General features: G+C 41.7%; 1 protein-coding gene across 1 annotated transcript in view; it reads left to right on the forward strand.

Annotated features, from left to right (window-relative positions):
- Nucleotides 1-2,807: 2,807 nt before the first annotated feature.
- LOC147706973 (cysteine-rich venom protein-like) overlaps nucleotides 2,808-26,806 on the forward strand; it is a 422,922-nt gene continuing 398,923 nt past the window's right edge. The window contains exons 1-2 of the mRNA XM_086925609.1: nucleotides 2,808-3,041; nucleotides 4,901-5,014. Coding sequence (XP_086781735.1) covers nucleotides 2,808-3,041; nucleotides 4,901-5,014 — 348 coding nt within the window. The remainder of the gene's footprint in view (nucleotides 3,042-4,900; nucleotides 5,015-26,806) is intronic.

Consider the following 26,806-nt stretch of genomic DNA (forward strand, 5'->3'; position numbering starts at 1 on the left):
CAGAAAATACACAGGCACTAATACAAACATAATCCTACGGAAAAGTCTCAGTCGATTAAGAAACAATACCAGAATCAGTTCCAAAATCATCAGGCTAACAAGAATTGCTATGACCTGAGTTTTGGTAGGCATTTGAAAAAGAATAAATCCAGATTAATCTGTTCCTACACTATACTAAGTGACATCCCTACTCAACAAGGTTCCCTTCCCACAAAGGTGTCAGCCGTGGTGACTTCCAAAGAAGCACACTCACTTTTTTCGGACTTAGTCTCAGAACTGCTCCCTCATAGCAAATCTCTCTGTCTGACCAACCGCTTCCTTTCGGCCTCATGCACATCTACTCTACCTTTTCCCCGGGGTGCTGTCCCTAATACAAAACCCCACAATACGGAGGACACACCCTAGGGTACGCCCCTCTCGAAGGTGTTGGCTTTCAGGATTTTCCACTATGGCATCTTTCCATCCTTGTCCGTTAGAGCGTCCTTGGGTCCCAGACTCTTCTTCGCTTCTGGTTGCTTCCCTAAATTCCTCAGTCACTTCTCCATGTCTGCGTCTACCGTCCTAACACTCATACACAATGGCCCCTTCTACTACACTATCTACTTAGTCCGGCACCTGCAAAGGAACGCATGCGAATCAACTTACAATTTATAATGTTGCAATTGACTTTAACTGAAAGCAGCTTTTCTCTAAAACATTTCTATGGTTAAATGTCAAGCAAAGCATTCTAAATCAGGCCTACACGTTTACATGAACTAGGCCTCAGCACGTCTTTGTGCACCAACATCATAACATGAGAAATACATTTCGTTCTTTAAGCCTTCATCATTAAAGCAAACACATTTCTCAAATTTAAGCAATTTATCCCATCTAGGTATAACTATGAATTCAATAAAGCAGATCTAAGACACTCTGGTAACCTATCGAGCATTTCTTAATTAGTGTATTTCTCCACTGCAAACGACATTTCTAGGTTAACATGGCATAAATACTTTTCAACACCTTTTGTTGCTCAAAGCATAATTCTAACACAATATTTCTTAGCCCTACGTTACATTTAAACACAATTAATAAGTCCTCTATATATGTGGGTGCTGACTACTTGTGAAAATGATGCACCCCTACAGATTTTTCTTCAGCTCAACGCTCTCTCAGTTTCGATTTTATAATTTGCCCAATTACCAGATGTGATGTGATGATCTGTTTCCACATTCCCTTGGGGAGTAGAGGGTCATGTTCTAGGTTGCCAAAATCTGCTACTTAGGGAGGGTTTGGAGTTTAGGTGAGGCACTGTGAGCTAGCCAGGATTTGGTTTGACAAATACGTATGTTGTAGCGAAACTCAGTCCCTACACTCTAATATACTGTCAACCCAAACTGCAGTTCTGCTTTTTCATCAGAATCCCTGTGACACCACAGATCACATCCCTAGAGTGATCACCCTTTTTGACAGAAAAGAAGTGACGGGAGACCCAATGGCGCTCATTCTTTTAGACGCCAAAAAAGCCTTTTATCGGGTCTCCTGGTCAATTCTCTGGCTGGCAATGGGTCATCTGGGCTTTAAACAAGGATTCATTCAGGCAGTACAAAAACTATATACCGACCCTAAAGCTGTGGTGATGATAAATGGTAATCTCTCTAAAGAATTAACAATATCAAGGGGAACTCGACAGGGATGCCCATGCTCCCCACTGCTGTTTGCCATCTACATTGATCCATTTATTCGCAATCTGGAATCTAATGCTGGTATAATCCCTATACTGACCCAAGGCTATATGACCAAAACTATTTCTTATGCCGATGACATAGCCATAGTAACATCAGATCCGGCATTAGCCTTACCTATAATTGAAACTGAGACTAAAAACTTTCGTAATATGGCCGGCTATGCTCTTAATCAGAGTAAAAACCCAAGTAATCTTAAATGATAAATGCATTATGGTAGTGACAACAAATGCGACCTACTTAGGGGTATGTATCTGTTGCAAACTCGATAAATTGGTCGAATTAACTTAAGACAAAATCCTAGACTTACTACTTTAGGTATTCACAGAATGGATTTTCGACTACTAACTTTACATTCTCACTCGGGCTGGAAATTCTGGTCGGAGGCGGAGCTTCTGGCTTAGAGGCAGGGCTTGCTGCCTGGAGGCGGAGCTTGCTGCCCAGAGGCAGAGCTTCTGGCCCAAAGGTGGAGATTTCAGCCATGGCTAAATCCCTACCTCCAAGCTGGAAGTTCCGCCTCTGGGCCGGAAGCTCCCCCTCCAAGTAGGAAGCTCCGCCTCCGGGCCATAATTTCCGGCCCGAGAGCGGAGGTAAAGTTAGTAGTCGTAAATCCATTCTGTGAATACCAAAAGTAGTAAGTCTAGGATTTTGTCTTAAGTTAATTCTGTGAATCGGGCCCTTGGTGGTCACACTGCCAGACTATAGTGTCGGCGGTTGGGAGAGCACTGTCAAGTCAGCGGCATCCCGACCGACGTATTATGACATGACCGCCACGACCACGGCGGTCTGTCAGCGGTGGTATGCTCAGGCTCACATCTATGTGAGCCTGAAGGTGATACTACCGCAGTGCAGTGCCTACAATAGCATGCATGCATTGTCATCATGCACACTATCATACATAGCACACAGTGCACGCACAACACTGCATGTGCAGTGTGGCACAGCATGTGTCCCCTTGCACTGCCCCCTTGGTCAAAATCACTTGTGGGGCCTGTTTGGGGCCCCCTTTTATGTTTTTGAAATCTTTTAAATGGAGAGGTTGCCACCATGTTAAGGATGTCGGAAATACAGGTCAGCATCTAGATGGCGGTACCTGACATGGCACTGCCACAATTCAAGTCTGCTTTGCCAACCGCCACATCATTGGGATCCTTGATCTTAGCAGTGGCAGTGGTACTGCATCAGACTTGTGTCGGTCCAGCTGGCAAAGTCCTAATGTGGCTGTCAGATGGAAAGACTATCAGCGGTCATACGACTATCGACAGATGTTGTCAGTCTGACTGCCGGCATCATAATCAAGCAGTGAGTCTCTACAATGTAAGTACCCGTCAGCCCAAATCCTGGCTAGCTCCTGGTGCTTTACCTGAACTCCTAACCTACCCAGAGTAGCAGGTGATGTTGGAACTTCAAACATGACACTCTAGTCCATGAGGGAACCATGGAAACAGATCCCCCCTTTTGTTGCTTACTTACTCATACATGTCAATGGTGAACACAAGAAAGACATGAAAAAAATTTACAATACATTTAGTGAAACTATTGTAGCCTATTATAGAGCAAATGTGCTGCAATCATTAGGCAGATGCAACGAAACAAAGTCATTAGCATTTCTTACAGAGTGTCCAGGTCAAACATTCCAACTATGGCAAATTATGTATATAGCTAAATCGACCCTCACTGTATGAAAACAGAGAAAATATTTGTGATCTCTGATATTGGCCTCACTCAAATACCGGAGATCACAACGAACCGGAAACAAACTGGAAACTATCCGACAAGGGTAAAGTGAAAGACGGTATGCAGTATAGCTCACATGTCTAAAACGCCAACCTGTCCACGGCTCCAGTAATCTTCTGAGCCTCGGGTGAGTGCGGTCAGGTCTACCTAGAGGGAGTAGCCTTGACAAGGTAAGTAGAGGTGTCCTGTCCTGGTCAGGACACATGCTAAGTTTTGAAGCTTCAATTCCTTACCTTTATTGGATGTCTCCATTTTGGTCACATATGTGGGATTTGACTACAGGCGTCCCTCCTTTAACTCCTCAGTGGACTCATGGGGCCCAATGATGGTCGCATTTTAAGTATGAACTATTCTAAACATGTCTATGCTGGTGACAGTGTATTATATGTTTTATGTGGTGGTGTCTAGTAAGTTTTATCTCCACAGTTTTCACGCACGCCTTTGGCATGGTTTGAAAAATTATATATTTCACCACAACAAGCACAGATTAAAATACAATATGGACCTGAGGGTTGTGTATTTTTTTAATCTTTCTTTTTCGTTATATCCTTGCAGGTCTTTTTGATATTTAATGCATGCCAATTAGGTGCTGTATGTTTATTTAGAATGTTTGATTATTATTGTGTTTATTGTGACAACTTGAGTGGGAAGATAATTTCTACTTTATAGGTCCTGACGAAATGCCTTGGGGAAAGGCATGAAATTAGTTGACCATAAAGGGAAACAATACGTATTCACGCCTAGGGTTTTGCAACACGTCCCTCAATTTTAGCATACCATTTTGGGGTAGGAAATAAAAGTGTTTTCGGACCCAATAATTTGGTATTTTTAACCTTTTTCCTTACTTTTGAAAAAAAACACTCCATTCTGATTTGTCATGAATGGTTAGGTGTATAGGGACACCCTGCATTTTACGATTCAGTGCTCCTGCATATTCATTGGTAGTAGCACGCCCCTGCCCATAGAGGGCGGGGATGCCCTCTATGGACAGCTTGCCACTATGGGGAAACCCAGGTGGGTGAGGGTTTTATGAAAATAAATATGTTTTTCTTTTCCATCTGTTTTCCTGCAAGGAAACAATACCGTTCATAGTAGTCAGAAAGTTTTCACTGGAGTCAGGAAAGAGTTAATTGGATAAAGGTTGATGGGGAAAGTTTTTATTTTATTTTTTTATAATAACTGAAATTAGTAAATACATGTATAGCAACATACACATCTCACGTGTATATTGTTGTGGCTAAATATGCAAAGCTTTTTTTCACCTCCCTCTATATTAATATATAGAGGTTGGGGATCTAATCTTCCATTTGTGTAAAAACCATTGGATTACAACTATCTGAAACTTTAATCATTGTTTTGCTCAAGCCTCATCATTTAATTTAACACCTTGCCACTGACATCCACTGGGGGATTGATTATCATGAAATTGTCTGTTACAGAAATTATTAGCAAATTTGGACACAATAGACCAACGTGTTCAAAAACGAATTGTTGACCTAATCAATAACCTAAGACGGAATGTGAAGCCAAAACCAGCGAACATGCTAAAACTGGTAAGACTTTCTTATTTACTAACAAATTTACTTGAGTGGCATTAATGGCATTCCATTGGGGTGGACTAGGAAACTAAAAGTGGCCATGACAAAAATGTTCAAACCAGCCCGTTCCTTTTATCTCCTTGTGCCCTCTTTTCCTATCCATTCATTCTCTTTCTAACCTAATCTGACCTCTGTCTTCTTCTCTGATCTTTTTCTCTCTATCTTCCCCCTTCCCTCCTCTCTTTCTCTCTCACTTGAAGCCTTCCCAGCCCTGCTGCAATTAACAAGGGTGAGCTAGTGATTGTGACAGAGGCACCAGGAGCAGCCCTAGAGTTTCAAAAACAGCCTCCAGGGGCCCCCGCCCACTCGGGACGCCCTTTGAATATAATATCAGTCCGGCCCTGCATGCCAACTACCTAAAACAATGTCAAGTTATACATAACTTTTAATTGTTTATGGCGAAGTAAGTTTGTAATGGCCAACCTCAAATGAGTGGTGCAGTTCTTTCTTTTCCTCCTGTTTAAGGTAAGGTATTGGATTATACCTAGCCTATTCTTTCTGACTTCTATGAACCAGTGAATTACATGTACTTTGCTTTTAATTCCAGCCAATTTGTAACACAGAACTGTATTTAAGTAGAGGACCCTTTGATATCAGGCTCCATTCGACCGAGCTATCACTTAGGGTATGGAAGTGATTTTACTGTTGTCCAGGGTAGCAGCAGCTATACATATATACAGATACATCTTGCGACCCCTGGCACTTCCCTTGCAATCCCTGGTCTCAAAGGTTACAGTGTGAGTGTGAGGAGTTAAAGTAAAATGGGTCTCTCTAGATAGCTTCATCTGTATGTTGTTTCACTGGAACAGTGAACCCATTATTCATACTTCAAAATGTTTTTATCTTGCAAAATTAATACATTAATAAGTACGTGGGATAAATTAATTGGAATGTTTGTTATCCTATAGGAGCACAATCAAAACCCCAGTGCATTTCTGGACAACACATTAGTTACAGAGGGGCATATTTACAAGCCCCTATTGCCACCACATCGTTACTTTTAACGATGTTATGGTGGTGATACAAACTTCACCTATTTTACAAGGCAGCGTTAAGCCACTTAGTGTGGCTTAATGCTGCCATGTAAATGGGGAACCCTTTCACCCTATACTTAGCGTGAAAGGAGAGGGTAATGGATGTTGCAGTGGCGTTCCACCACAACACCACTTGATTTTAATGCTGCCCCATATCTACAAGTGCAGTGTAAATATGGGGCACTGCCAAAATTAAGGCCAGGGAAAACCTGCCTTGAACATACGCAACTAAGAGAAATGTTTAATTTCTCCTCGTTTTTGCTGTTTCTATGTGTGCTGCATTGTAAAGCACACAAAAAGAAACAGCAAAAGGCCATTGATTGTTTATGTGCAGGAAGGCCACCTTCCTGCAAATAAACAATCAGTAAAAAAAATGTTTTGCAACTTCTATGTGTGCTGCATTAAGCTTCGCTCATATAAGTTTCAAAATGCCATTTCAGAATTTTTAGATGTAGGATGGGACACCTACCTGCACATAAACATCTTCTCCTACAACGCAAGCACCCTTGCACTATGGTGCATGGCTGTCTGCGCTGGTGCTAGGCAGCTAAAATTAATGTAGGGCTGCAATCTATCCTTGTAAATCAGATGCTGCTCTGAATTTTGGAAGCGGCAGAGCTCTGCGTTATGCTAACACCGTGCTCCACCACTTCCTAGTAAATATGCCCCAGAGTTTGTTTAATTTAAATGCTGTCGGTAGGTTGCATGTGAGATTCTTTTTTTCCACTGTGATGGGTCACCAAGTGTGTGGCTTTCCTGGGATTAGGGAAAGGGCTAGCATAGAATGATCTTGAGTAAGGTCCTACTGCATGGTGTCCGGTGTCTGTAACTTAAATAAGTATGATACACCATATGCTGATCTTCATCTGATGTTTATTCTTCATCTTACATCACCAACAGCATGCAGCGTCTCACTAGCGCTGAGGTCGAACAGCAACTAACACTTGCCATTGAAACCCCTTACCAGCATCCGCTTCATGCACTAGTCTAGATATACTCAAAACAAAACAATACGCATTACATAGGCATTCCAAATCACCCCATGTTAACATCATCATCATCATACTACATCAGTTCCCCCTTTAAAAAAAGAACACAAGAATAATCAGCTATTAACAAGAGGCAAATTGCACACCCAACCACCTACATCCTATGGTTGTAACACCTAATATGTAATAAAGTCCTCAAACTTTTTAAAAACCTTCCTGACTAGATGATTAATCGCACCTCCCATACCAGGAAGATCAGAACTAGCCCCACTAGAACCTTGAGCACCCACCCACTCCAAGTCCTCTTCCAAAATATCTGAACCAGTCCTACTCTCCCATCTAACAGCACCCCAGCACCCAATGCGCCCAACCTTGATCCTCCAAACAACACTTCTTGTGCTGAATACTGTTGGCCTGCTCCGTTGTCACCTTCACCAGTTGTCTCTTGTTCCACCAACCTTTGCCTACAACAATTACAACCCCTTTGCTGACTTTACTGACTTGCACTGGTCCAGAAAACTTAGACTCCCCCTTTCTCACTTTGAGAGGTTTCTTAATTAAAACCCTGTCACCAACCGACATGTCCTTGCCAGCAAGACATCACTTCTTGTCGAGATTATTTTTCATAGTGATTTGTTTATCAACCACCTAGATGATACTTTTTCAGTACTAGACTTATCATTTAGGTTCACAGTTTTGATTTCACCCAACCATGATGGGAATAAGGGTATGTGTACCTCCCTGACCCTTAACAAAGCAGTGACTTAATATAATTCCTCACCTTCTGTTCACCATCCTTCATCACTTTGTTGCCCCGCTCCACCAAATCATTTGAACTGGGTGAGTAGAATGGTTCTTTGAGGTGTTTTACATCCTGTGAGCTTATGAACGGACACATATTTCCGACACAAAATGTGCACTCTTTTCTGTGACAAAGACCTTACGAGCACCTTCAGTTAAAAACATTTTTCTCAGGAACTCAAAGGTATTATTCATATCTGGTGTCTCCACAAATCTATAATACATCCATTTTGAGAAATAATGCACAGCTAGGATTAAGTACTTCATAACTGAGGGCAAAGCTGTATATGGACCTTAGACATTCCAAACCATTCTTTTCCCAGGCCGCATTTGGAAATTGAGTTAGATGAAAAGGCATCTATACTGTCTTCCAATGTTTATCAGACCTTAAACATTCCATACATTTATCAACCAATATCTTACCCTGACTATCAACAGCAGGCCACCTATAATGCTGCTTTCAATAACAGGCCACCATTAATGCTGCTTTACTTTCATTCTAGTCTTTGTGGAACCCAGATGTCCCTGATATGCCTCCCTTATAAGTGTTCTACGTAATTTAATAGATGGAACAAATTGATCACCCGCATTACCAAGTCATTTTCTACAGATAACTCCTCTGCTATGCGGACAAAAATGTTCAGATCCCTACTTAAGCACATTGACTCTGGCCCCTTATGGGTAATATACTCACCCACCTTAATCCGAGTTGGATCCTTTCACAAAGCCTCCCTCAAATCCTTTTCAGTTATAACTGACCTAAACTTTGCTACCGCATCCACTAGCACTACACACTCAACATCATCCCTCTACAATTCTTCATCATCATCCTTTTTCATTGACATTTTGGAGAAAAAGTTCACTTGGAAATTGTGCGCCCTCCTCGAAATATGCATGATCTCAAAATTATATTGTTGTAGTTTAGACGCCAATATTGTTAGCCTGGCTGACATGTTATTGCTGCTCTCCCTACCAAAAATATAAACCAGTGGCTGTTGATCTGTTTATAACTCAAACCTGTAACACCAAATCTACATTTTAAACTTTTCCATTGCCCATACACATGCAAGCGCTTCCCGATCAATAGTACTATACTGACATTCAAACTGCTTCAGTGACCTTGATGCAAATGTAATTGTCTGCTTTTGTCCACCTACCCTCTGGCTGAGCACTGCTCTCAGACCATGTACGCTAGCGTCTACAGTTATAAGTGCCCTGCAATGCTCACGGAATGCAGGTAGGGCCTGAGCAGTAATGATTAGGGTGTCCGGTTTTAGGTATAAACCTATTTAACTGATAAAACCCCACTGTGAGAGAAATAGCCCTCACCAGTGAAAACTTATAAACACCGAAAAACCACCTGCACACCCACAAACCAAAAGCCATTCAAAGAAAGAAAAAAGAGAGTCAAAGAGTCATTTTCTTTTCTTCCTAAAGGGGCCAATACAATGTGACGTTGTTATAGAAGCTATCAGTGAGAAAGTCTGGGCTAACATTATTCTGCTTGTGTTTTGTTGTTTAGGCATTCCATTAAAATATTGTTTATTCTTCCTTTTGTTTTTTTCAGTTCTGTAGTCTCTGGAAATATCAAAATCATATTTGATATTTTGGCTGTGTTTGGTTCTTTCACTGATAGGTAAAAGGGCTGGTTTCATAAGAATCTTTCCTAATATGTGTCATCACATTTACCACAGAGAATGGGTAAAAACCCTTAATACATCAGCCCTCAGTTTCTAGTGAGTCAGTATTGATAGTAGGCGAATTGCCAACACCTCAGGCTTTAAACATTCTATGCAGGGTATAGTGACAAGTATATGTGAAAAGAGTGTTTTCACCAAGCATCTGGGATAGTGGTTAAAACATGACACCAGACTTTTGGAAAACATGGAATGAAGGGTCACTTGGAATGCTCTGCAAAAAAGGTTCTTTCCAAGTTCAACAAAGATTGAAGTGATATTGTTTGTATTTTAAGTGATTCAGCTACAGTTATGAAAAAGTTGTGTGATAACCTGTCAAATTTGATACCTGAGCTGAAGTGCTTCCCTGTAGGAGATCCTTGCCACTTGTTAGATCGTATGTGGAAAGCATCTTTACAACCTTCAGAGTTAATGAGGAATGTTATTTACTTTTAAGTCCATTCTTAAATGTAAAAACGAACAGTCTCCTGAGAACTTACAGCCCTTGCTGTTGTAATTCTAGGACACATGTTACTTGGTTGCAACCAATAAAACTCGATCCTTGACTGCAACTAGAAGACTCTGTGTTTCTGTGGTCCGGAGCAGGGAGAACTCAGAGGTCTTCGGGTGTTATCCCCTGGCACCACCGGGTCCTAAAAACCCGGCACCTCAAGACAGTCATACCCCTTTCATCCAGGGTTTTCAGCACCTTGTCCATTAATTTAAGATGCTCCGTTTCTGTCTTTAAATGTATCAAAATGTCATCCTGGAATGCCTCGACCCCATTTACTTCTCCAAAAAGACTATCCATGAGTTTTTGAAATACTCCCGATGATGAGGCAAGACCAAACGGCAGTCTGATTGATGTGTCTGTACGCTCCAAAGGGAGTCACAAAAGTGGCCAGTTTCTTTGACTCTTCAGTCAAGCAGACTTGATGGTAAGCCGCTTTTAGGTCGATTAAAGTAAAGTACCTTGACCCTGCTATAGATTGCAGTATTTTGTTGTATCATGGGTAGTGGATGACAATTAACCATAATGTTTCGGTTGAGTGATCTCAAATCTACACACAGCCTTACCTCTCCTGTTTTCTTTTTCTTTTAAACAACGATTGCAGACACCCACTCAGAAGCATCTGTTTCTTCTATCGCTCCTTCTTCTTTTAGCTTTTCTAGCACTTCCTTTAACTCTTTTTTTATCGATAAGGGTACAGACCTCACTCTATGCTTTGTTGGCATTGCACCATCCTTCAGCATTATTGCATGCGTGAACCCTTTTACACACCCAATCTCATTTCTGAATACATTCTCATACTTATTTAGTAACCCCTCTATGCCATTATCTTTTGCTTCAAGACTTATGTTGTTTATAAAATCCTCCCTCAACATTATGAGATTTTTAGAACCTGGTTGCAGGATCACACCTATCTTAGCGAGATCCTTCCACCCCACCAGTATTCTACCTCTCCTTGCTACGTACACTTTGGTCTTAATCGTTCTCCCCTTAAATGTCACAGTGTCATTGAAGTAGTCCACCATGTCTATATCCTGTTCCCCAAATGCTTTTGGGTTTATGTCAGTTTCCTGTAGTTCAACACCTTTCCATTTTTCATCAAAAATTATGTCCGATATTATCGTTATAGGTGAACCAGAATCTGCAGTAAATTGTAGTTCTACATTCCCTATGTTACCTTCACCTATCGGTCCTTTTATTTTTCCATCTACCATTTCCACATATAGTACTATGTTTCCACACATCTCTTCGTCAAAATCTCCTACAGTATTTACATTAACATTTCCTGCTACTTTCCTGGTATTGCATAATGAAGTATAATGACAATATTTTCTACATTTCATACATTTTTTCCTACTGAGGGACATAACTTACAATCAGCTAGATGTTCCTGAGAACCACATCTATAACAACTGACATTTCGTCCTCCTACCTTCTTATCACTCCATGTTCTCGCATTACTTTTGCGTTCATTTTTTCTCTTGTCCTGTAAGTAAAATACATTAGAATTACCACTAGTACAAGACAATTCTTTAGTTGATATTAATGATCTTTCTATCCCGTTGGCAATGTCCACTTTGGCAAGGTTAGTTTCCTAGAAGCAAATAATCTTTCCTGCACTTTTTTAGAGTAGCAGTAAAACACCACTTGGTCTCTTATGTATGTATCAGTCAAGTCTTCATATTCACAATCCCTTGCTAGTACTCTTAGGCAAGCTATATACTCCTCTACAGTCTCTCCTTCCTCCTGTTTACTCAAAGCAAATTTGTGCCTTCCCACCATTATGTTGCTTTCTTCATCATATTGTTTTTCAAGTCTTTTTACAGCCTCCTGATATTCATTCATCGGTATAAACACACCAGGTGGATATTCAAATTCTGGCAGGCTGTCAAATACCTCCTGACCAACTTTACCTAAAAGTCCAAATAATAGTGACTTCTTTCTTTCAGCATCATAACCTTTGCCATCTATAGACACTATGTATGTAATTTTCGAATGCTCTTTACCAACTCTTCCACTTCATGGCTGACTTTCCTGGTTCCTCTAGGAAAAGAGGTGGTACACATATATTATTACTTTGTGCCACTGTGCTTTACCCTTTTCCTGACAGATGACTGGCAATGCTTATTCTTGTTTTCACCCAATGCTTGTTTAGATTTCCATCACAGTATTCCTCACTCTTAGATACTGCTATATCTTTTCCACTTTACTTTTACTGAACAGTATTTCTTTATTTTAATTTTGAACTGTCTTTCTTTTACAATGAAATTCACTTTGTTTATAGATGCACGTTTTATTTCCTTATTTAACTTCCTTACTGATTGTCCCTTTTAGATACACTGTTCGCCGCCTCAGACCTGAAATTGACACGATCAAAATGGCCGCACAAATACTGAAATGATGACGTGTTGAGCTGTATAACCAATGCCAGTGGTTTACACGCTCGCGTCACTCCCAGAATGCTTCATGCATATTTCCTGACTGAAATCCTGCTTACACGTCAATCTTATCTTATCTTATCTTATCTTAAGGGAGTCTTATAAAGCGTTCTGTCGCCATACGTTTCCTGGCGCTGGGTGGTACTTAGAGATGTAAAAGTGGGGGGCTAGCCAGGCTGTGTAAAGAGATTGGTTTTGAGAAGTTTTCTAAATTCCAGCAGAGACATGGAAGATTTGAGCGATAACGGCAGCTGGTTCCAGAGTTTGGGAGCCAGATGAGCAAATCTGCAGCCACCATAATTTTTGAGTTTAATTGGAACTGAAGACAAAAGTTGACGATGGGAGGACCGTAGGTTACGTGCCAGACAGTAAGGAGTCACTAAGGATCTTAGAAAACCGGGAGACGTATCAGTCACAGCTTTGTAGGTCAGGCAGTCAATCTTGAAGGCGGCTCTCTGTTCGACCGGCAACCAGTGGAGTTTGCAGAGCAGTGGTTTGCATACTGCCACTTCGGGGTCTTATAGGGCAGTCGGGCCGCCTGGTTCTGCACAACTTGCAGCCTATGAAGCAGATATTTTGGTAGGCCATGATACAAGGAGTTGGAAAAATCCAGGCGGGAGAGCACTAGGGCGATCAGGACTTGTATCAGGGCTTCAGGCAAGAGGAGGTGGGAAACTTTCCTGATTCTCCGAAGCTGAAACATACAAGATAATAGAACTGCACCAACCTGAGGCTTGAGGGAGAGCTCTGAATCTAGGATAACCCCCATGCTCTTTGCCGACTTCGCCGGGGTGGGCGGGGGGCCCAACTCTGTAGGCCAGAACTGTGGGCCCCAATGGGTGGAACTACTACCCGGGAGAATTAGCTCTTTCTTCCCTGGGTTCAGCTTAAGCTGATTGAGGTTCATCCATTGCCTGAAATCCTTTGTGCATTTACTTTTGATCAGCTCTGCTTACGCGCGCAGTTATTCCACTTACTTTGTTGGTCTTTGCTCATTACCGGTAAGTTATTCTGTCCAATGGCCATTGCAGGTGATTTCCTTTTAACACGATTTAATTAATTCCTCCTTTGTGGGCCTTTCACCACTAGACTTCGGTTCGTTTCCCTCGTTGCCACTTGTTGAAGTCAGAGTCCGACACTATATAAGTTAATTAAGTATTTATTTGATACTGAATATAAGGCCAACAAGGAACCGGCACAAGCATCAGCGAACAGTAGGTTGGAACAGCTGAATGTGACAACGGAATGTGTGACGTCACATAAATTCCATCGGAACATTCCAGGATGGAATTATGTGATGTGACACAGTAGACATGGAAAAGGTATGGTGACAACAGTAAAGGAAAAAAAGTACGATTACAACACCGGATTTACTCCTATCAGCAGCTTCACAAAAGCACTTGCCCTCCTGTATCTTTCTAGGGCTTCTCTGCAGACGTCACTCGAACAGTAGCCCAATTGAATGGGATCTGCCGGTGGGAGATGTCCCCGATTGTAGCCAAAGGAGGTACATATGATACACCATAGGCTGATTTCACCTGATGTTTATTCTTCATCTTAATAATGTGTAGATACCAAGGACCCCCTGATTATATAGAATTCAAGATTCCTATTGATTTTATTCACAATGGAATATTCATTAAATCGATCCTTCCAATTCCACCTTTTCTACCTCTTTTTCTTAAATCTGGAGATATATAGGAAATGAGACATATGAAGGTTTTGTAAATAATCTTGTAAACAAGAGGATAAATGAAGCTACCTGTTGAATGTATTTCACTGATAGCTCTCTTTACTTAATATCAATATTGTATTTTAATTATGATTGCCTAGGTTGTTGTTTACCGATCTATTCTTCATCTTAAATCACCCACAGCATAAAGCGTCTCACTTGCTCTGAGGTCGAACAGCAACTGACAGTTGCCATTCGAACCCCTTAACAGCATCCACTCCATGCGGGAGTCTAGATACAGTCAAAACAATGCACATTATATAGGCACACCAAATCACCCCATGTTAATATCATCATCATGCTACAGTAATGCAATGAGGTTCTCTTGCCGACCTCTTTTCTCAGTAAAATAACGTTGCTGCCAAGTTATCAATTTGATTGCGTGACATTTCTAAGGTTTCAGTGTATGAGTGACATTTTACTGTCAAGTGTGTGATACTTGCAGGGATTCTTTCTCATAAATAAATAAAAATGCTGATTAATATTTGAGTGCCTTTCTGTGAGCTTTCAAGTTTTTATAACCAGACATATCACACTAAAACAAGCTTACACCTAAAACAAGTCAGTCCTATTGGAATTGCCAATACTTATTAACAGTATTCGCTGAAAGTGTAATGACAATGTTGATTTTGTCATGGATAACTAGCATTAGAAATGATAAAAATCTGAAAATAAGTAACTTTGATTTAAAGATTCCTAAGATATGTGGACAAGGGAAAGGGTCTTCAGTGTTTTTCACCTTAATTCTTCCCGGGGTACACCTCCCACTGCTTTCCTCTGCTGTCACTCACTTTCAGCCACTTGTGCCCTTTTTCTCTCCTCATTTTTCTGACATTCAACATCTGACTATCTTACCCATCATCTCTTTCTGTTCATTACTGTGTTTTCACTTTCTTCTGCATGCACTTCCTTGTGTTACCCTCTACGGCAGAGACTCATCCACTCTCACTCTTGCTTTATCTGTAAACATACCATTTTTATTTCTTTAGTGCCTTCAGTAGTTCAACAGCTGTGTATATCTTCTTCACATACTTTCATGTAAAATAGTAGTTACATATGATGCATATGTAAACATTAATGAGCGCTCTGCAAATAGGTTGGATGAGCATGTAGCCTAATACATTTATTATGTACAATAAGCTTTATTAAAACAAAAACTCTAATACAATAAATAAAGGCCAAATGCATAATTGTATACAAAATGATGGATAAGTAAGATATAGTAGGCAATTAAACATAGTAGAAAGCTGTTTAGGTTTTTAGGGATATTATGGGAAAAAGAAAAAGGAGAGGAAACAAAGGAGGAAGAGAAAGGAGGGGAAAGAAGACACAATTTATAAACTATAAATAAGAAGTAAATGTGTGCTACAAAAAACATAAAAGCACAAGAAATAATCAACCAGTATTACTGTTTAAAAATAAAATCCATCAGAAACAAGGGAAGGAGGATAGAAAAGAGAGGAAAGAAATCAAGGGGATTAGAAATTCTCAGAACGGTGATGAGAAACAGCATTAATTGAAATCTTATTTAAATAATTAGATAACCGTAACCAAAGCACATCTCTATTAACATGAGGATTACATTGGGAGGGATAGGCAACATCTAACCTATGATATTGGCAGAGATTATTTCACCAGGATCTAATGGAAAGTTTTACAGACATTTCCCGTTTAACGCAATTTGTTGAAATGCTAAAGCTAACATAAAATCAAACAATCCTCTTTCATAGGGGGGTTGAATGATGGATTCTCATAAGCTTCCCATAAAGAGAAGGAGATTGGACATGGGAATGGTGAGCTTAAAAATGATGGCTAAACAAGCCCATGGAATTTACATGGGGGCATGAAAAAAGGATATGTGAGATGTTTGCAGGTAAAACATCACAAGACCAACATTTCTGATCATCAGTGTGGGGGAAATTAGATATGGAAGTAGGAGTGAAATATAATCTGTGATAGAGAAAAACATTGATTGAGTAGTCGAGGCGGACCTCGAAATTTGCAATGACCGAGCCCATATCTTCTTCCACTCATCAGTAGTACACTGAAATACTAAATCCAATTCCCAGACCAGTTCTATTTTAGATTTAACACAGTCTGAGGACATGGAATAGAAGAATTTATAAATTTAGGAAGCTTTAGGACATAAAGCCAACATTTTGAGAAATGGATCCTGTGTAGGCGGAGACATATCAGAGGGAAGGGAATACAATATATGAAGAATTCTTTCCATAAGAATTGAAAATCTGAGTAAAAAAGAGCGGGGGCACTTGAATGTATTTTGAAAAGTAAGAAAAGAACAGGGAGAGATACAATCAAACAAATCTTTTACCCAGATAATTCCCTTAGTTCTCCACGAAGACCAAAATATAGGCCTGTTGTTGATGGTAATAAGTTTGTTATGCCAAAGAGGAGAGTTTAGAAAATCATTTGTCTAGAGATTTTGGCTGAAAGTGAGGTTTTAACAATGAGTAGGTATGTTTAAAGAGTGGAAGAGACATAAGGGTGTTTTTAGCAGTAAAAGAAAGAACTTCAGTGGTCAAGAAAGGAGTAAATAAACAGCGTTCGATACTGACCCATGAAGGAGTTAAAGGAGAAAATTCCATACGGAGCCAATGAGAAGCTTGTTTTAAACAAAAAGCCTTGTGATACAACTGAAAGTCCGGAAAATTTGCCCCACCTTCATGCCTCGGTTTCCTGAGATGAAATAGGGAAATTCTGGATTTTTTGTTTTTCCATAAGAATGTGGAAAGAAGAGAGTCAATTTTTTTTTAAAGAAGGTAAGAGTAATATGTTCTGGAATAATTGAAAGAAAATATAGAAGAATTGGAGTAATCGTCATTTCAATGGAATCAAGATGGCCCCACCAAGAGAGAAAGAGAGGATTCCATGAAGAATGGAGTTTGGAAATAAAATTCAAAGCAGCCGTCATGTTTATTTTAACAGAATCTGTAATATAATTAGAAAACCAGATTCCAAGATACTTGATTTTAGAACTGTTCCAATGAAAGCCGGTAGAATCAAATTGTTGTTTGAGACAAAATTTAGTCATTGGCAACACCTCTATCTTATCGGAATTAATTGTATATCCTGAGACTGCAGAAAATCTGAGATTTCTTGGAAAAGTGAAGGGATTGGAAATAAAAAATAAAATATCATCGGCATAAGCAGATATTTTGAGATGTTGATCCCCATAAGGGAAGCCAAAGATATAGGGTTTATGGCGAATACTGGAGAGGAAAGGTTCAAGAGAAAGGACAAATAAAAGGGGCTAGAGTGGACAGCCCTGACGAACACCACGATGAAGAGAGAAGTGAGATGAAGCTTGACCATTAACAATGGTTGAAGCATAGGGAGCAGAATACAGAAGAGAAACAAAAGAAATTAATTTAGCACCAAAACCATGCCATTAAAGGGACTTAAATAGGAAGGACCAGTCTACCCTTTCAAAGGCTTTTTCAGCAATAATTGAGATAGCCGCGAGAGGAAAAGGTAAGGAGGAAGCTTTATTTAGAACATTAAACAATAAGCAATAGTTATCAGATGTTATTCTCCTTTTGACAAAACCACATTTCCTCTGGATTTCCTCTTTTCTGGAGAACCGTTATCAGGCGGTTCAGCTAGCTGGCTTTTCAGCCATAGCCTGCCCCATCACTTCTGGTGTTCCCCTGGGCTCTTCTCTTTCTCCTCTTCTTTTCAATCTCTATATTCTTCCCCTTATTTTGGCTCTTCACAAACTGGACGTCACCGTTTTCAACTACGCTGACGATCTCCAACTTATTTTTAATATCTCATCTTCTTCTTCCTCTATTCTTAACTTTCAATCTGTTATAACCTTTATCAGCAACTGGATGAGCATGAACCATCTTAAGCTCAACCCAGATAAGACCGAGCTGGTCCTTACTGGTGGTGCCCCTAGTCCCTGGTCTTCTTTTTTCTGGCCCCCCTCCCTTGGCTCTCCCTCCTCCCCTTTTTACACTGTTAAAACTCCAGGCATCAAAGTCAGCAGGGATCTTTCTATGCATCACCAAGTCAGCGCAGTGGTGACCTAATGTTTTCTTAATTTGCGTATTATACGCAAGATATCTCTTTTTTTACTATTGAGGCGCCTAAATTGATCTTGCTAGCTATGGTTATCTTGCGTCTTGATTATGCGAATGCTCTGTATGTCGGTATACTCGACTACGAGCTTCGCTGTCTTCAACTCATTCAAAATCAAGCCGCACAGCTAGTCTTTAAGCTTCTTAAATCCCACCACTCTACTCTCTTTCTTAAATCCCTACACTGGTTACCCCTCACTGAACGCTCTTTATTTAAGCTTGGCTGTCTGACCTTTAAGGCATTAGCTGATCCGCCCCATCATTTGTGTTCACCAAACTTAAACCTTACATTCCCACCCGTGATCTTCGCTCCTCCACTAAAAACCTACTACATGTCCTCTGCTTTAAAAGGAAAAAACATGGCGGTCGGTGCTTTTCCTATCTGGCCCCTGCGTTTTGGAACTCCTTACCGCTTACTATTAGAACCACAGCTTATTACATGGAGTTCCGCAAACTGTTGACAAACATGGCTGTTTTCACAAGCCTTTGCTGAGTGAGTAGTTCTTCTCTTACATTTGTCCTTAGCGCAAAGAAACCGCTTGGTCACAGAGCGCTCAATAAATTCCTTTCAACTTCAACTTCAACTCCACATTGTTCCGGCGCTATTAAAGGTGGTAAAAAAGATTCAAGGGGTGATGCTAATAATTTGGCAAAGATCTCATAATCAACCTTTACCAAGGAGATGGGACGATAATTTTTACAAAATTTTGGATCTTTACCATCTTTAAGAATAAGACAAATAGAACATCCAAAAAAGTACCATTAGCTGAGCCAGTAGAACAGACACTCTGAAAAAGAATAAAACGTTTTCAGAGTAACAAATTGGAAAAGTGAAGACAAAATTCTACTGAGAAGCCTTCTGGACCAGGAGATTTACCTTTCTTTAAGGAGTTCAAAAAGGACAGAATATCTTGGAGTGAAAGATCAGTATCCAAAGAAGAGAAATCTAAGTCTAAAGAAGAAAGAGGAGTAATTATGTCTAGAAAATCATAAATGTTTGAGATGGTTGGGTGTGTCTCAGGAGTGTATAAGTCACTGTAAAACTTAGTAATTTCATCTAAGATATCCTTGTCTTTCGAGAGGAGTTTACCATCTGCAGATTGAATAGAGTCGATGAGTGTTCTTTCTTTTCTAGATTTTAGGTAGTTAGCAAGAATTGTTTCAACTTTGTTTCAAACTCCACAATATCTAGCGCTGCTGCGGAGTAGAGTAAAGGAAACATTATTTGTTGAAATTTTATTCAAATTCATTTTTGCTCGAATAAGTTCTTGAAAGTGGAATCTGACGAAGAAGTATAAAATCGATGTTCTAAATGCTTGATGGAGGCTAATAAGGCTTTATGTTTGGTGGAAGTTTGCTTCTTTTTCTTAGAAACAAAATCTATAATGAAACCCCGAGCAGTAGCTTTAAAACTATCCCATATCAATACTGGGGACACTGAGAAGAATTATTCAGCGAAAGATTTGAAGGAAAAGGAGAAGACATCTCCATCTTGAAGATTTCGAACTAGGAGGAAGCAAATCGAAATCGACAACCACCGGAGAATGATCAGAAATAAGAATGGGCTCGATCGAAAATGAAACAAGATTCTGGGCCAAGGACTTAGACAAGAATATATAGTCAATTCTGGACAAAGAACCATGTGGTGGAGAGAAAAAGGAGAATTCTGATAGGTCTGAATTGCATAGTCTCCAGGCGTCAATAAGATGAGTTTGTGTAATAGTGTTGAGAAATTGTTTGTGGGTTTTATGTTTTATGAGGAATAAAACAAACCTGGGATTTGCGACGGATTAAAGGATCCATAATTTGATTACAGTCACCATCCAATATGAAAAAATCATCTTTATATTGGAAAAACTTGTCTGTGATGGTGGGCCAAATAGTGGGATCAAGGTTAAAAACAGTAAGAGGGATATTGTTAATTAACAACTTGACCAGAATCCATCTGCCCTCAGAATCGGTATTTTGTGTTACAACAGAGCACTGCAACATTTTTTTAAAAATATTTTTTATTTAAAAGATTTTTTCTTTTTTCACATATTCCAAAAAGTGTTACAGCACACTTTAAACCCACCAAATTACCACATTTACATTACACCAAAAACAAAAAACCCACCTCTTGGCACAAGAGGGCAGGAAAAGAGAAAACAAAAAGCAAAAACAAAGAATTCTTAAACATAAAAGTACATCAGTAGTCTTAGGTGCTTAACTATAATAAAGAGTTATTAAAGGACTACTGCGATAAAATTATCCCACTTATGTAGAAAAAGATCTGGGTATGATACCAGGGTTTAACCCTCTTTTCCATTGAGCTATGGGGTTCCAGATTATCCCGCCCAAGGCTGTAGCTCTACGCCCTTTCTTGTCATTTATTGCTTTCTCTAGGTTATACGTAGAGAGCAGCCTGGCAATCCATGTTTGAAAGGTCGGGGGAGCTTTGTCTAACCAGGACTTTGCTATGCAAATGTGGTATACTGCCATAGCCATAAAGAGAAACTCTGTATTATCCCCGCAGCCCCTCTCGACACCCTCAGCATTATTAATTCCGGTGATAGCGTCACTCTAACCCCCAGCGAGACATCCAAGAAGTTCTCAATTACCGTGATCAAGGAGTACAGTTGTGGGCATCCTGCAAAAACATGAACAATATCTGCCTCGTTTGAGTCACAACGTGAGCAGGTTATACCCGCAGTGCCCCCCATTGCGTGATTCTTGTGGGCGTATAATACAGAGAGAACACTGTTTTGTAATGTTGTGCTTGCAGAGTCGCTGAGCATTAGACATTGCGACCCAAGTCCAGGGAAACCTGGAATCCCTCCTGATCTGCACCTATTTTCTCCACCCACTTTGTGACGTACTTTCCCCTATTATCGGTTTTAAGTGCCCACAATTCCGCGTATAGACGTCAAATTGTACAATTCCCGCTGCTCTCTACGTATTCCAGTATTTGACATTGGCCGAATCCCAATGGCCCCCCTTGTTTATTAGCAAAGAAGCTTTTTAACTATAGATACTTAAAGACACTCCTACTACTTAGGTTAAGTTTTGTTTGTAGGTCTTGGAACTGTAACAAGCCCTCCTGATCGCACAGATACCCTACTCTCTTAATACCTTTGTTTCCCCATTCCAACATAACAGGATCCTTAAAAATATCCCCTGGCAATGAGATATTTGTAGACAATCGGGTATACCTGTTGTATCTCCCTATCCCCAATTTTTTTGTGAATGCCTTCCAGATGGTATATGCAGCTTTTAACATCTTGAATCTTGTGTGTTTAAAATAACTGAAATCAATTGTATTTAAAAAGCAATCCTGTGCATCCCCACCCAACAGTGCCTTATATACATTCGTGGGTGAAGGTCTATCCGCTACGTGCTCATTGTCTGTGCCCCCTATCAGTCCCTGGAAATACTATAAAGCTGCTGCCCAATAATAAAGCCTAAAGTGTGGGGCCCCCCAACCACCTTTTTCTCTGGGGAGGGTGATATGCCGGTACGCCCTCCTGTTTTCCCTTGTGCCCAGATTAGCCTATTGATTATACTTTCTAGTTTATTAAACCATGCATGTTCAAAGAATAGTGGGATGGCTCTAAAGATGTACAGAAACTTAGGCAAGGTAATCATTTTGATGACATTTATACGCCCCACAGGAGTTAGATGCAAATTATGTATCCTTTCCGTGTACTTCTTAACTTTTGTTAGCAGTGGCCCCATATTTACCTCTACCAATCTATCCAGGTCTGACGTTACTCTAATCCCTAAGTACACTGCCTCCGAAACCCCCCTCGGATCCTGATGCACTGTGAAATTGTTTTGTACAATTTGCGTCTGGAGAAGTGTGGCTAAACGGTCAGAGGCAGCAGACCCGGAGGCAGAGGTCGGCCTGGGACCAGGGTTCAATTCTCAACACGGCCGGGTGCAGGACCAATGTCAGCGGGCCCGATAAATCTTGCCTCTGTGCCACTCTAACCATGGGGTCCCACGCTGCAACTCTGGGCAATAGCTTGCTTAATCTCCACTCCAGCCCCATCACCGCCGGGGATGCCTGGCTGCACCTTGGGGATGCCCAGTAAAGGGACCATCTCACAGGGAAAGCCAGGACGGGTTCCCCAGTGGTATGGCGCTGGGACGCGTCCGGGTAGCCACGCGCTCTATAAATCCAACATTGATTCATTCATTCATTTATTCCCCCTGTTAATTGAATACCCCGAGATTACGCCGAATTCCTTTGCCTCTCTTTCGATTTCAACAATGGCTCTGCCTGGGTCAGGAGTGATGATAGCAACATCGTCCGCATAAGCGGACAGTTTATATTCCCTATTATGCATCTTAATTGGGAGGATGTTATTATTGCTGGCCAGCTTTCTTAATAATGGATCTAGATGCAGAGCAAACAACAAAGGTGAAGCGGGGCAGCCCTGCCTCGTCCCCCTCCTAATCTCCACTGTGTCCGTGTATCCTTGGTTAATTTTAACCCTTGCAGTGGGCTCGGTATATAGGACTTGGATTGCTCTAATAAAACCCTTTCCAATGCCAAACCATTTCATGAGCTGCCAAAGATATCTCCAGGAGACTCTGTCAAAAGCCTTTTCTGCATCCAAGAATACAGCCGCGACAGGGTCTCCTGAAGCCTCTGCAACATCCAAAAGGGTTATCATTTGCCTCGTATGCTGCGTAGTCCCTTTCCCTGGGATAACCCCATGCTGTATACTGCTAACCAGGCTCTCAATGACTCTGACTAATCTATGCGCCAGTGCCTTGGAAAAAATGTTCTCATCTGCGTTCATTAACGTAATTGGCCTATAAGACTCTGGTTCTAGGGGAGGTTTATCCTTCTTTAGAATACCTATAATGTTGGCCCCCGCCCATGAATGTGGACCCGAGAAAGTTGTGCTTGTCTTAGTGTCTCATGTAGATCCTTGCCCAGTGTATCCAAAAGGTTTTATAAAATTCCACAGGAATTTGGTCTGGGCCTGCAGCTTTCCCCGAAGGTAGTTTCTTCAAAGCCAATCCTATTTCTTGCAGAGTAAAGGGAAGATCTAACTCCTCTTTCTCTTCCTCTTCTAATGTTGGATGTGGTATTCCCTCAAGATATTCCGTTGTCTCTAAGTCCAGATTCAGAAGGGTCTGATCATACAGCGTCGCATAGAAACCCCTTAAAACCTCCCTCACATCTTTTAAGTTGTTCACTACCCCTCCCAAGCTATTGGTGATTTTCTTTATTTCTCCTGCTGCGAGATTTTGTCTCGTACGGATTGCCAGAAAGTGACCTACCCGCTCGCTATACTCATAGCATTTTTCTTTTTTAATCAGATAATTACTATATGCTTTCCTGGCTATGCTCTCGCCCGTCTGGGCTTTTGTTATTTCGATTTTAAGTAGTATGTCGCTCAAGGGGTCTTTCCTGGCTTCTAATGCTACCATTTCCTTAATCATTCCTTCGATCTTCAGCCTTTCCAGCTTATTTTTATACAACATGTAACTCAGGGTTTCCCCCTATTTCCCGCCTTAAAAGCATCCCAAATAATGCCTGGGGAGCTGTTCCCTTATTAGTCTCCCAGAAAGAGGCTATCCATCCGTGCATATGCTTGACATATTCCTCATACCTTAGAAAACCTCTTTCAAAAGTCCAGGTCCTCTCCTTCCTCCTTCTATCTCCCAGTGATAGTGTTAAAACTAACCGGCTATGATCTGACAGGATCCTTGGTAGTCTTTTCAACTGGCTACTACCCACCAAAGAGCTAGATATAAAGAAATAATCCAGCCTGACTACCGTTCTATGTGGGGCTGAGTAGTAGGTGCTGCCCGAGCCTACCGGGTTAGCTTGAGCCCACATATCCACCAATGCATTATGCCTCGCTAGGTTGCATATAGCCTGGCATGTCCTTTTCTTCCGTCCCCCATTGTGCCTAAGCCCCACCATTGCGCCTAAGCCCACCAACCCATTAATATTAAAATCCCCGCAGCAGATCACAGGTTCCCGCCATAGTGGTAGCTCAGTATCTAGAAATTCAAAAATATCTGGCTCATCAGCCGTGGAGCCATATACAGAAACAATTGTACAGATCCCAGCCATTGTCTCCTCCTCCACCATTGCCCACCTACCCCATTGGTCTTCTTTTTTCCTTTTCACCTTAACCCCCCTTTCCTGGCTAGTATGGCCACCCCTCTTATTTTAGTCCCCTGCCTCGTGTATGCGAGTACCTCAAAGCCTAACTGCTCCAGCAAGTATTTATTGTTTCCCTCAATGTGATTTTCCTGGGGACATGTTATGTCTAGTTTAAGCATTCTCAGCATGGCAGCAACCTTCTGCCTTTTCCCTCCATCGTTAAGGCCGCACATATTAATAGAGGCAATCTTTAACGCCATCTGTATTTGCAAAATAGTTCCCTCCTTAAACCTCGGTGTCCCTTTGACCTTCCTAATGTGCCTAGTATCAAAGTGTGATGTAGTGTACTGTTTATTTGTGCTGTACTTACTGTGCTGTCACCCCTCCCCTCCTCCCCTGCCCTACCCCCCTTGCACCCTCTCACTCCCTCTAGCACCCCTCCCCCCCTACTACGAGCAAAGCATGACCTATGTGTGACTGCCATGGGTCGTAGTTGTCCCGTCCCTCTCCTTCCTTTATCCTATACAAATTTGCTGTGTCTTCCCTGTATTCTCTCTCTTACTGCTGGTGGCCCTTTTCCTCTGTTTGGCTGCCCCACTCCCTGCTCTTTTAGTTCCTCTAGGAACAGCCTTGCGTTGATTTCTGAAAAGAGCATCCTTACTTGTCATCTAGTAACAACTTTCAGCCTTGCAGGAAACATAAGGTATGCTTCTGAACCTTGACCTTGGAAGGGAGAAATTAATTGCCTGAGTTTCCACCTGACAAAAATCAGGTCTCGCAAAAAAGGTGACGCCATAGTGTGTTTTTTTGGAGTCTGGTCTGGCCGTATCCATAATTTCCTGCCTTGCCAAGAAATTCCCCACAAAAACCAGCATAGCCCTTGGGAGACGGTCTTGAGTGCCATCCTTTCTTTTTTTTTGCATGAGTGGAAACCTATGAGCCCTCTGGATCTCGGTTTCCCATTGCCACTGTGACTCAGGGAGTGCTCCTTTTAATAGCTTAATCACATAACCGCTCGGGTGCTGCCCTTCCGCAAGTCCAAGAAGTCTAACATTATTCCGCCTTTGGCGGTTTTCAAAATCCTCAATCTTCCATTGGAGGTCTTCTACCACTTTCTCTTGATCTGATTTGAAGACCTGCCAATCCACCATATCATGCTCAAGCCTGCCATTCTCTCCTCCACGTGCGTTACCCTGTCCACCACTTCTTCATACAATTTATTCATCTTCCTTAGTGATGCTCGGATCTTTTTAGTGGCCGGCCTGGCTCTCTGGCTTTCTGCTCTCGCTTCCCCCTGCATTTGCTTTAGTGTATTGAATATCAAATCCATTGTGGTGTGCTGAGTGGGTACCTCCCCGGCACTTCCCGCCATTCCTGCTGCCATTGAGTTCCTTTCCTGGTATACTTTGGAAGTAGCAGAATAGTGCCAAAGTAGCTTTTTATTCATGCTAGAGGGGGAGCCTACCACATGTCGTCTTGCGCTAGATTTCCTTTTCTTTTGGGTACTTTTGTCCTCTGAGCCACTAGAAGTTAGTCTCTGAACTGTCCCCTATGGAGCCTTCAGCTTCACTGGAGACCATGGAGTCTGTCTCCTTTTCCTCGTTTACTGAGAAGAAACGATCCCTGTCTTGGGAGCCTCCCCCTCCGTCTCCTTTATCCTGAGGGCTGGGCACTCTGGAATCCACTTGTGAGTCCAAGGTTGCCATACTGCCCCATTTCCCTGTCCCAGACTGGGGATTGCACAGCCCTGCCTCTATTTGTAGGAGGGCTTCCAACATGTCTGAATTATTCTGCCTCCCATTGCCCCCTTCCGCAGTTTCCTCCAGCACTACTTCCTGGCTCACCTCTTGTTCCTGCTCACTCTGCCTTCCATTCACCGGCTGCATGGCTGCTTCATACACTGAGGCTGCCTCGGATCCCAGCAGTTGCCTGGCAACCGCGTTGTTAGCGTCCTTGAGGATCGCTTCTCCCGGGTCGACGTGCTCCTTCAGTTCCTGGTGTGAGCGAGGTTTGGATACTGCTGCTGCTGCTGCGGAGGGGTCCAGGGGTTTCATGCTGAAAACGTCTGTCAAGGTAGGCTGACAAAATGAGCTATCTTTTGTGATTATGTTTCCCCTGGTAACACGCTGTGCTCTTTGCTCTGTCAATCCATGCGCGTCCCCCACCGCGTTCATATCCGTGGACTTAGATTTTGCCTCTAGTTTCTTCTCCTTCTCGACCTTCCGCTGCTGGGATTTTGACACTACGATGGCAGGGGGGCTGGCCTCTTGCCTATGCCAGGTACTCTCTGGGTGGGCCCCGTCGGTGGGGTGCTCTTCGGGCTGGCTGCCCCTTTTGTTGTGCTGACAGGATCAGGT

The sequence above is a fragment of the Lissotriton vulgaris genome, chromosome 6 (genome assembly GCF_964263255.1).
Source record: "Lissotriton vulgaris chromosome 6, aLisVul1.2, whole genome shotgun sequence".
NCBI classification, from domain to species: domain Eukaryota; kingdom Metazoa; phylum Chordata; class Amphibia; order Caudata; family Salamandridae; genus Lissotriton; species Lissotriton vulgaris.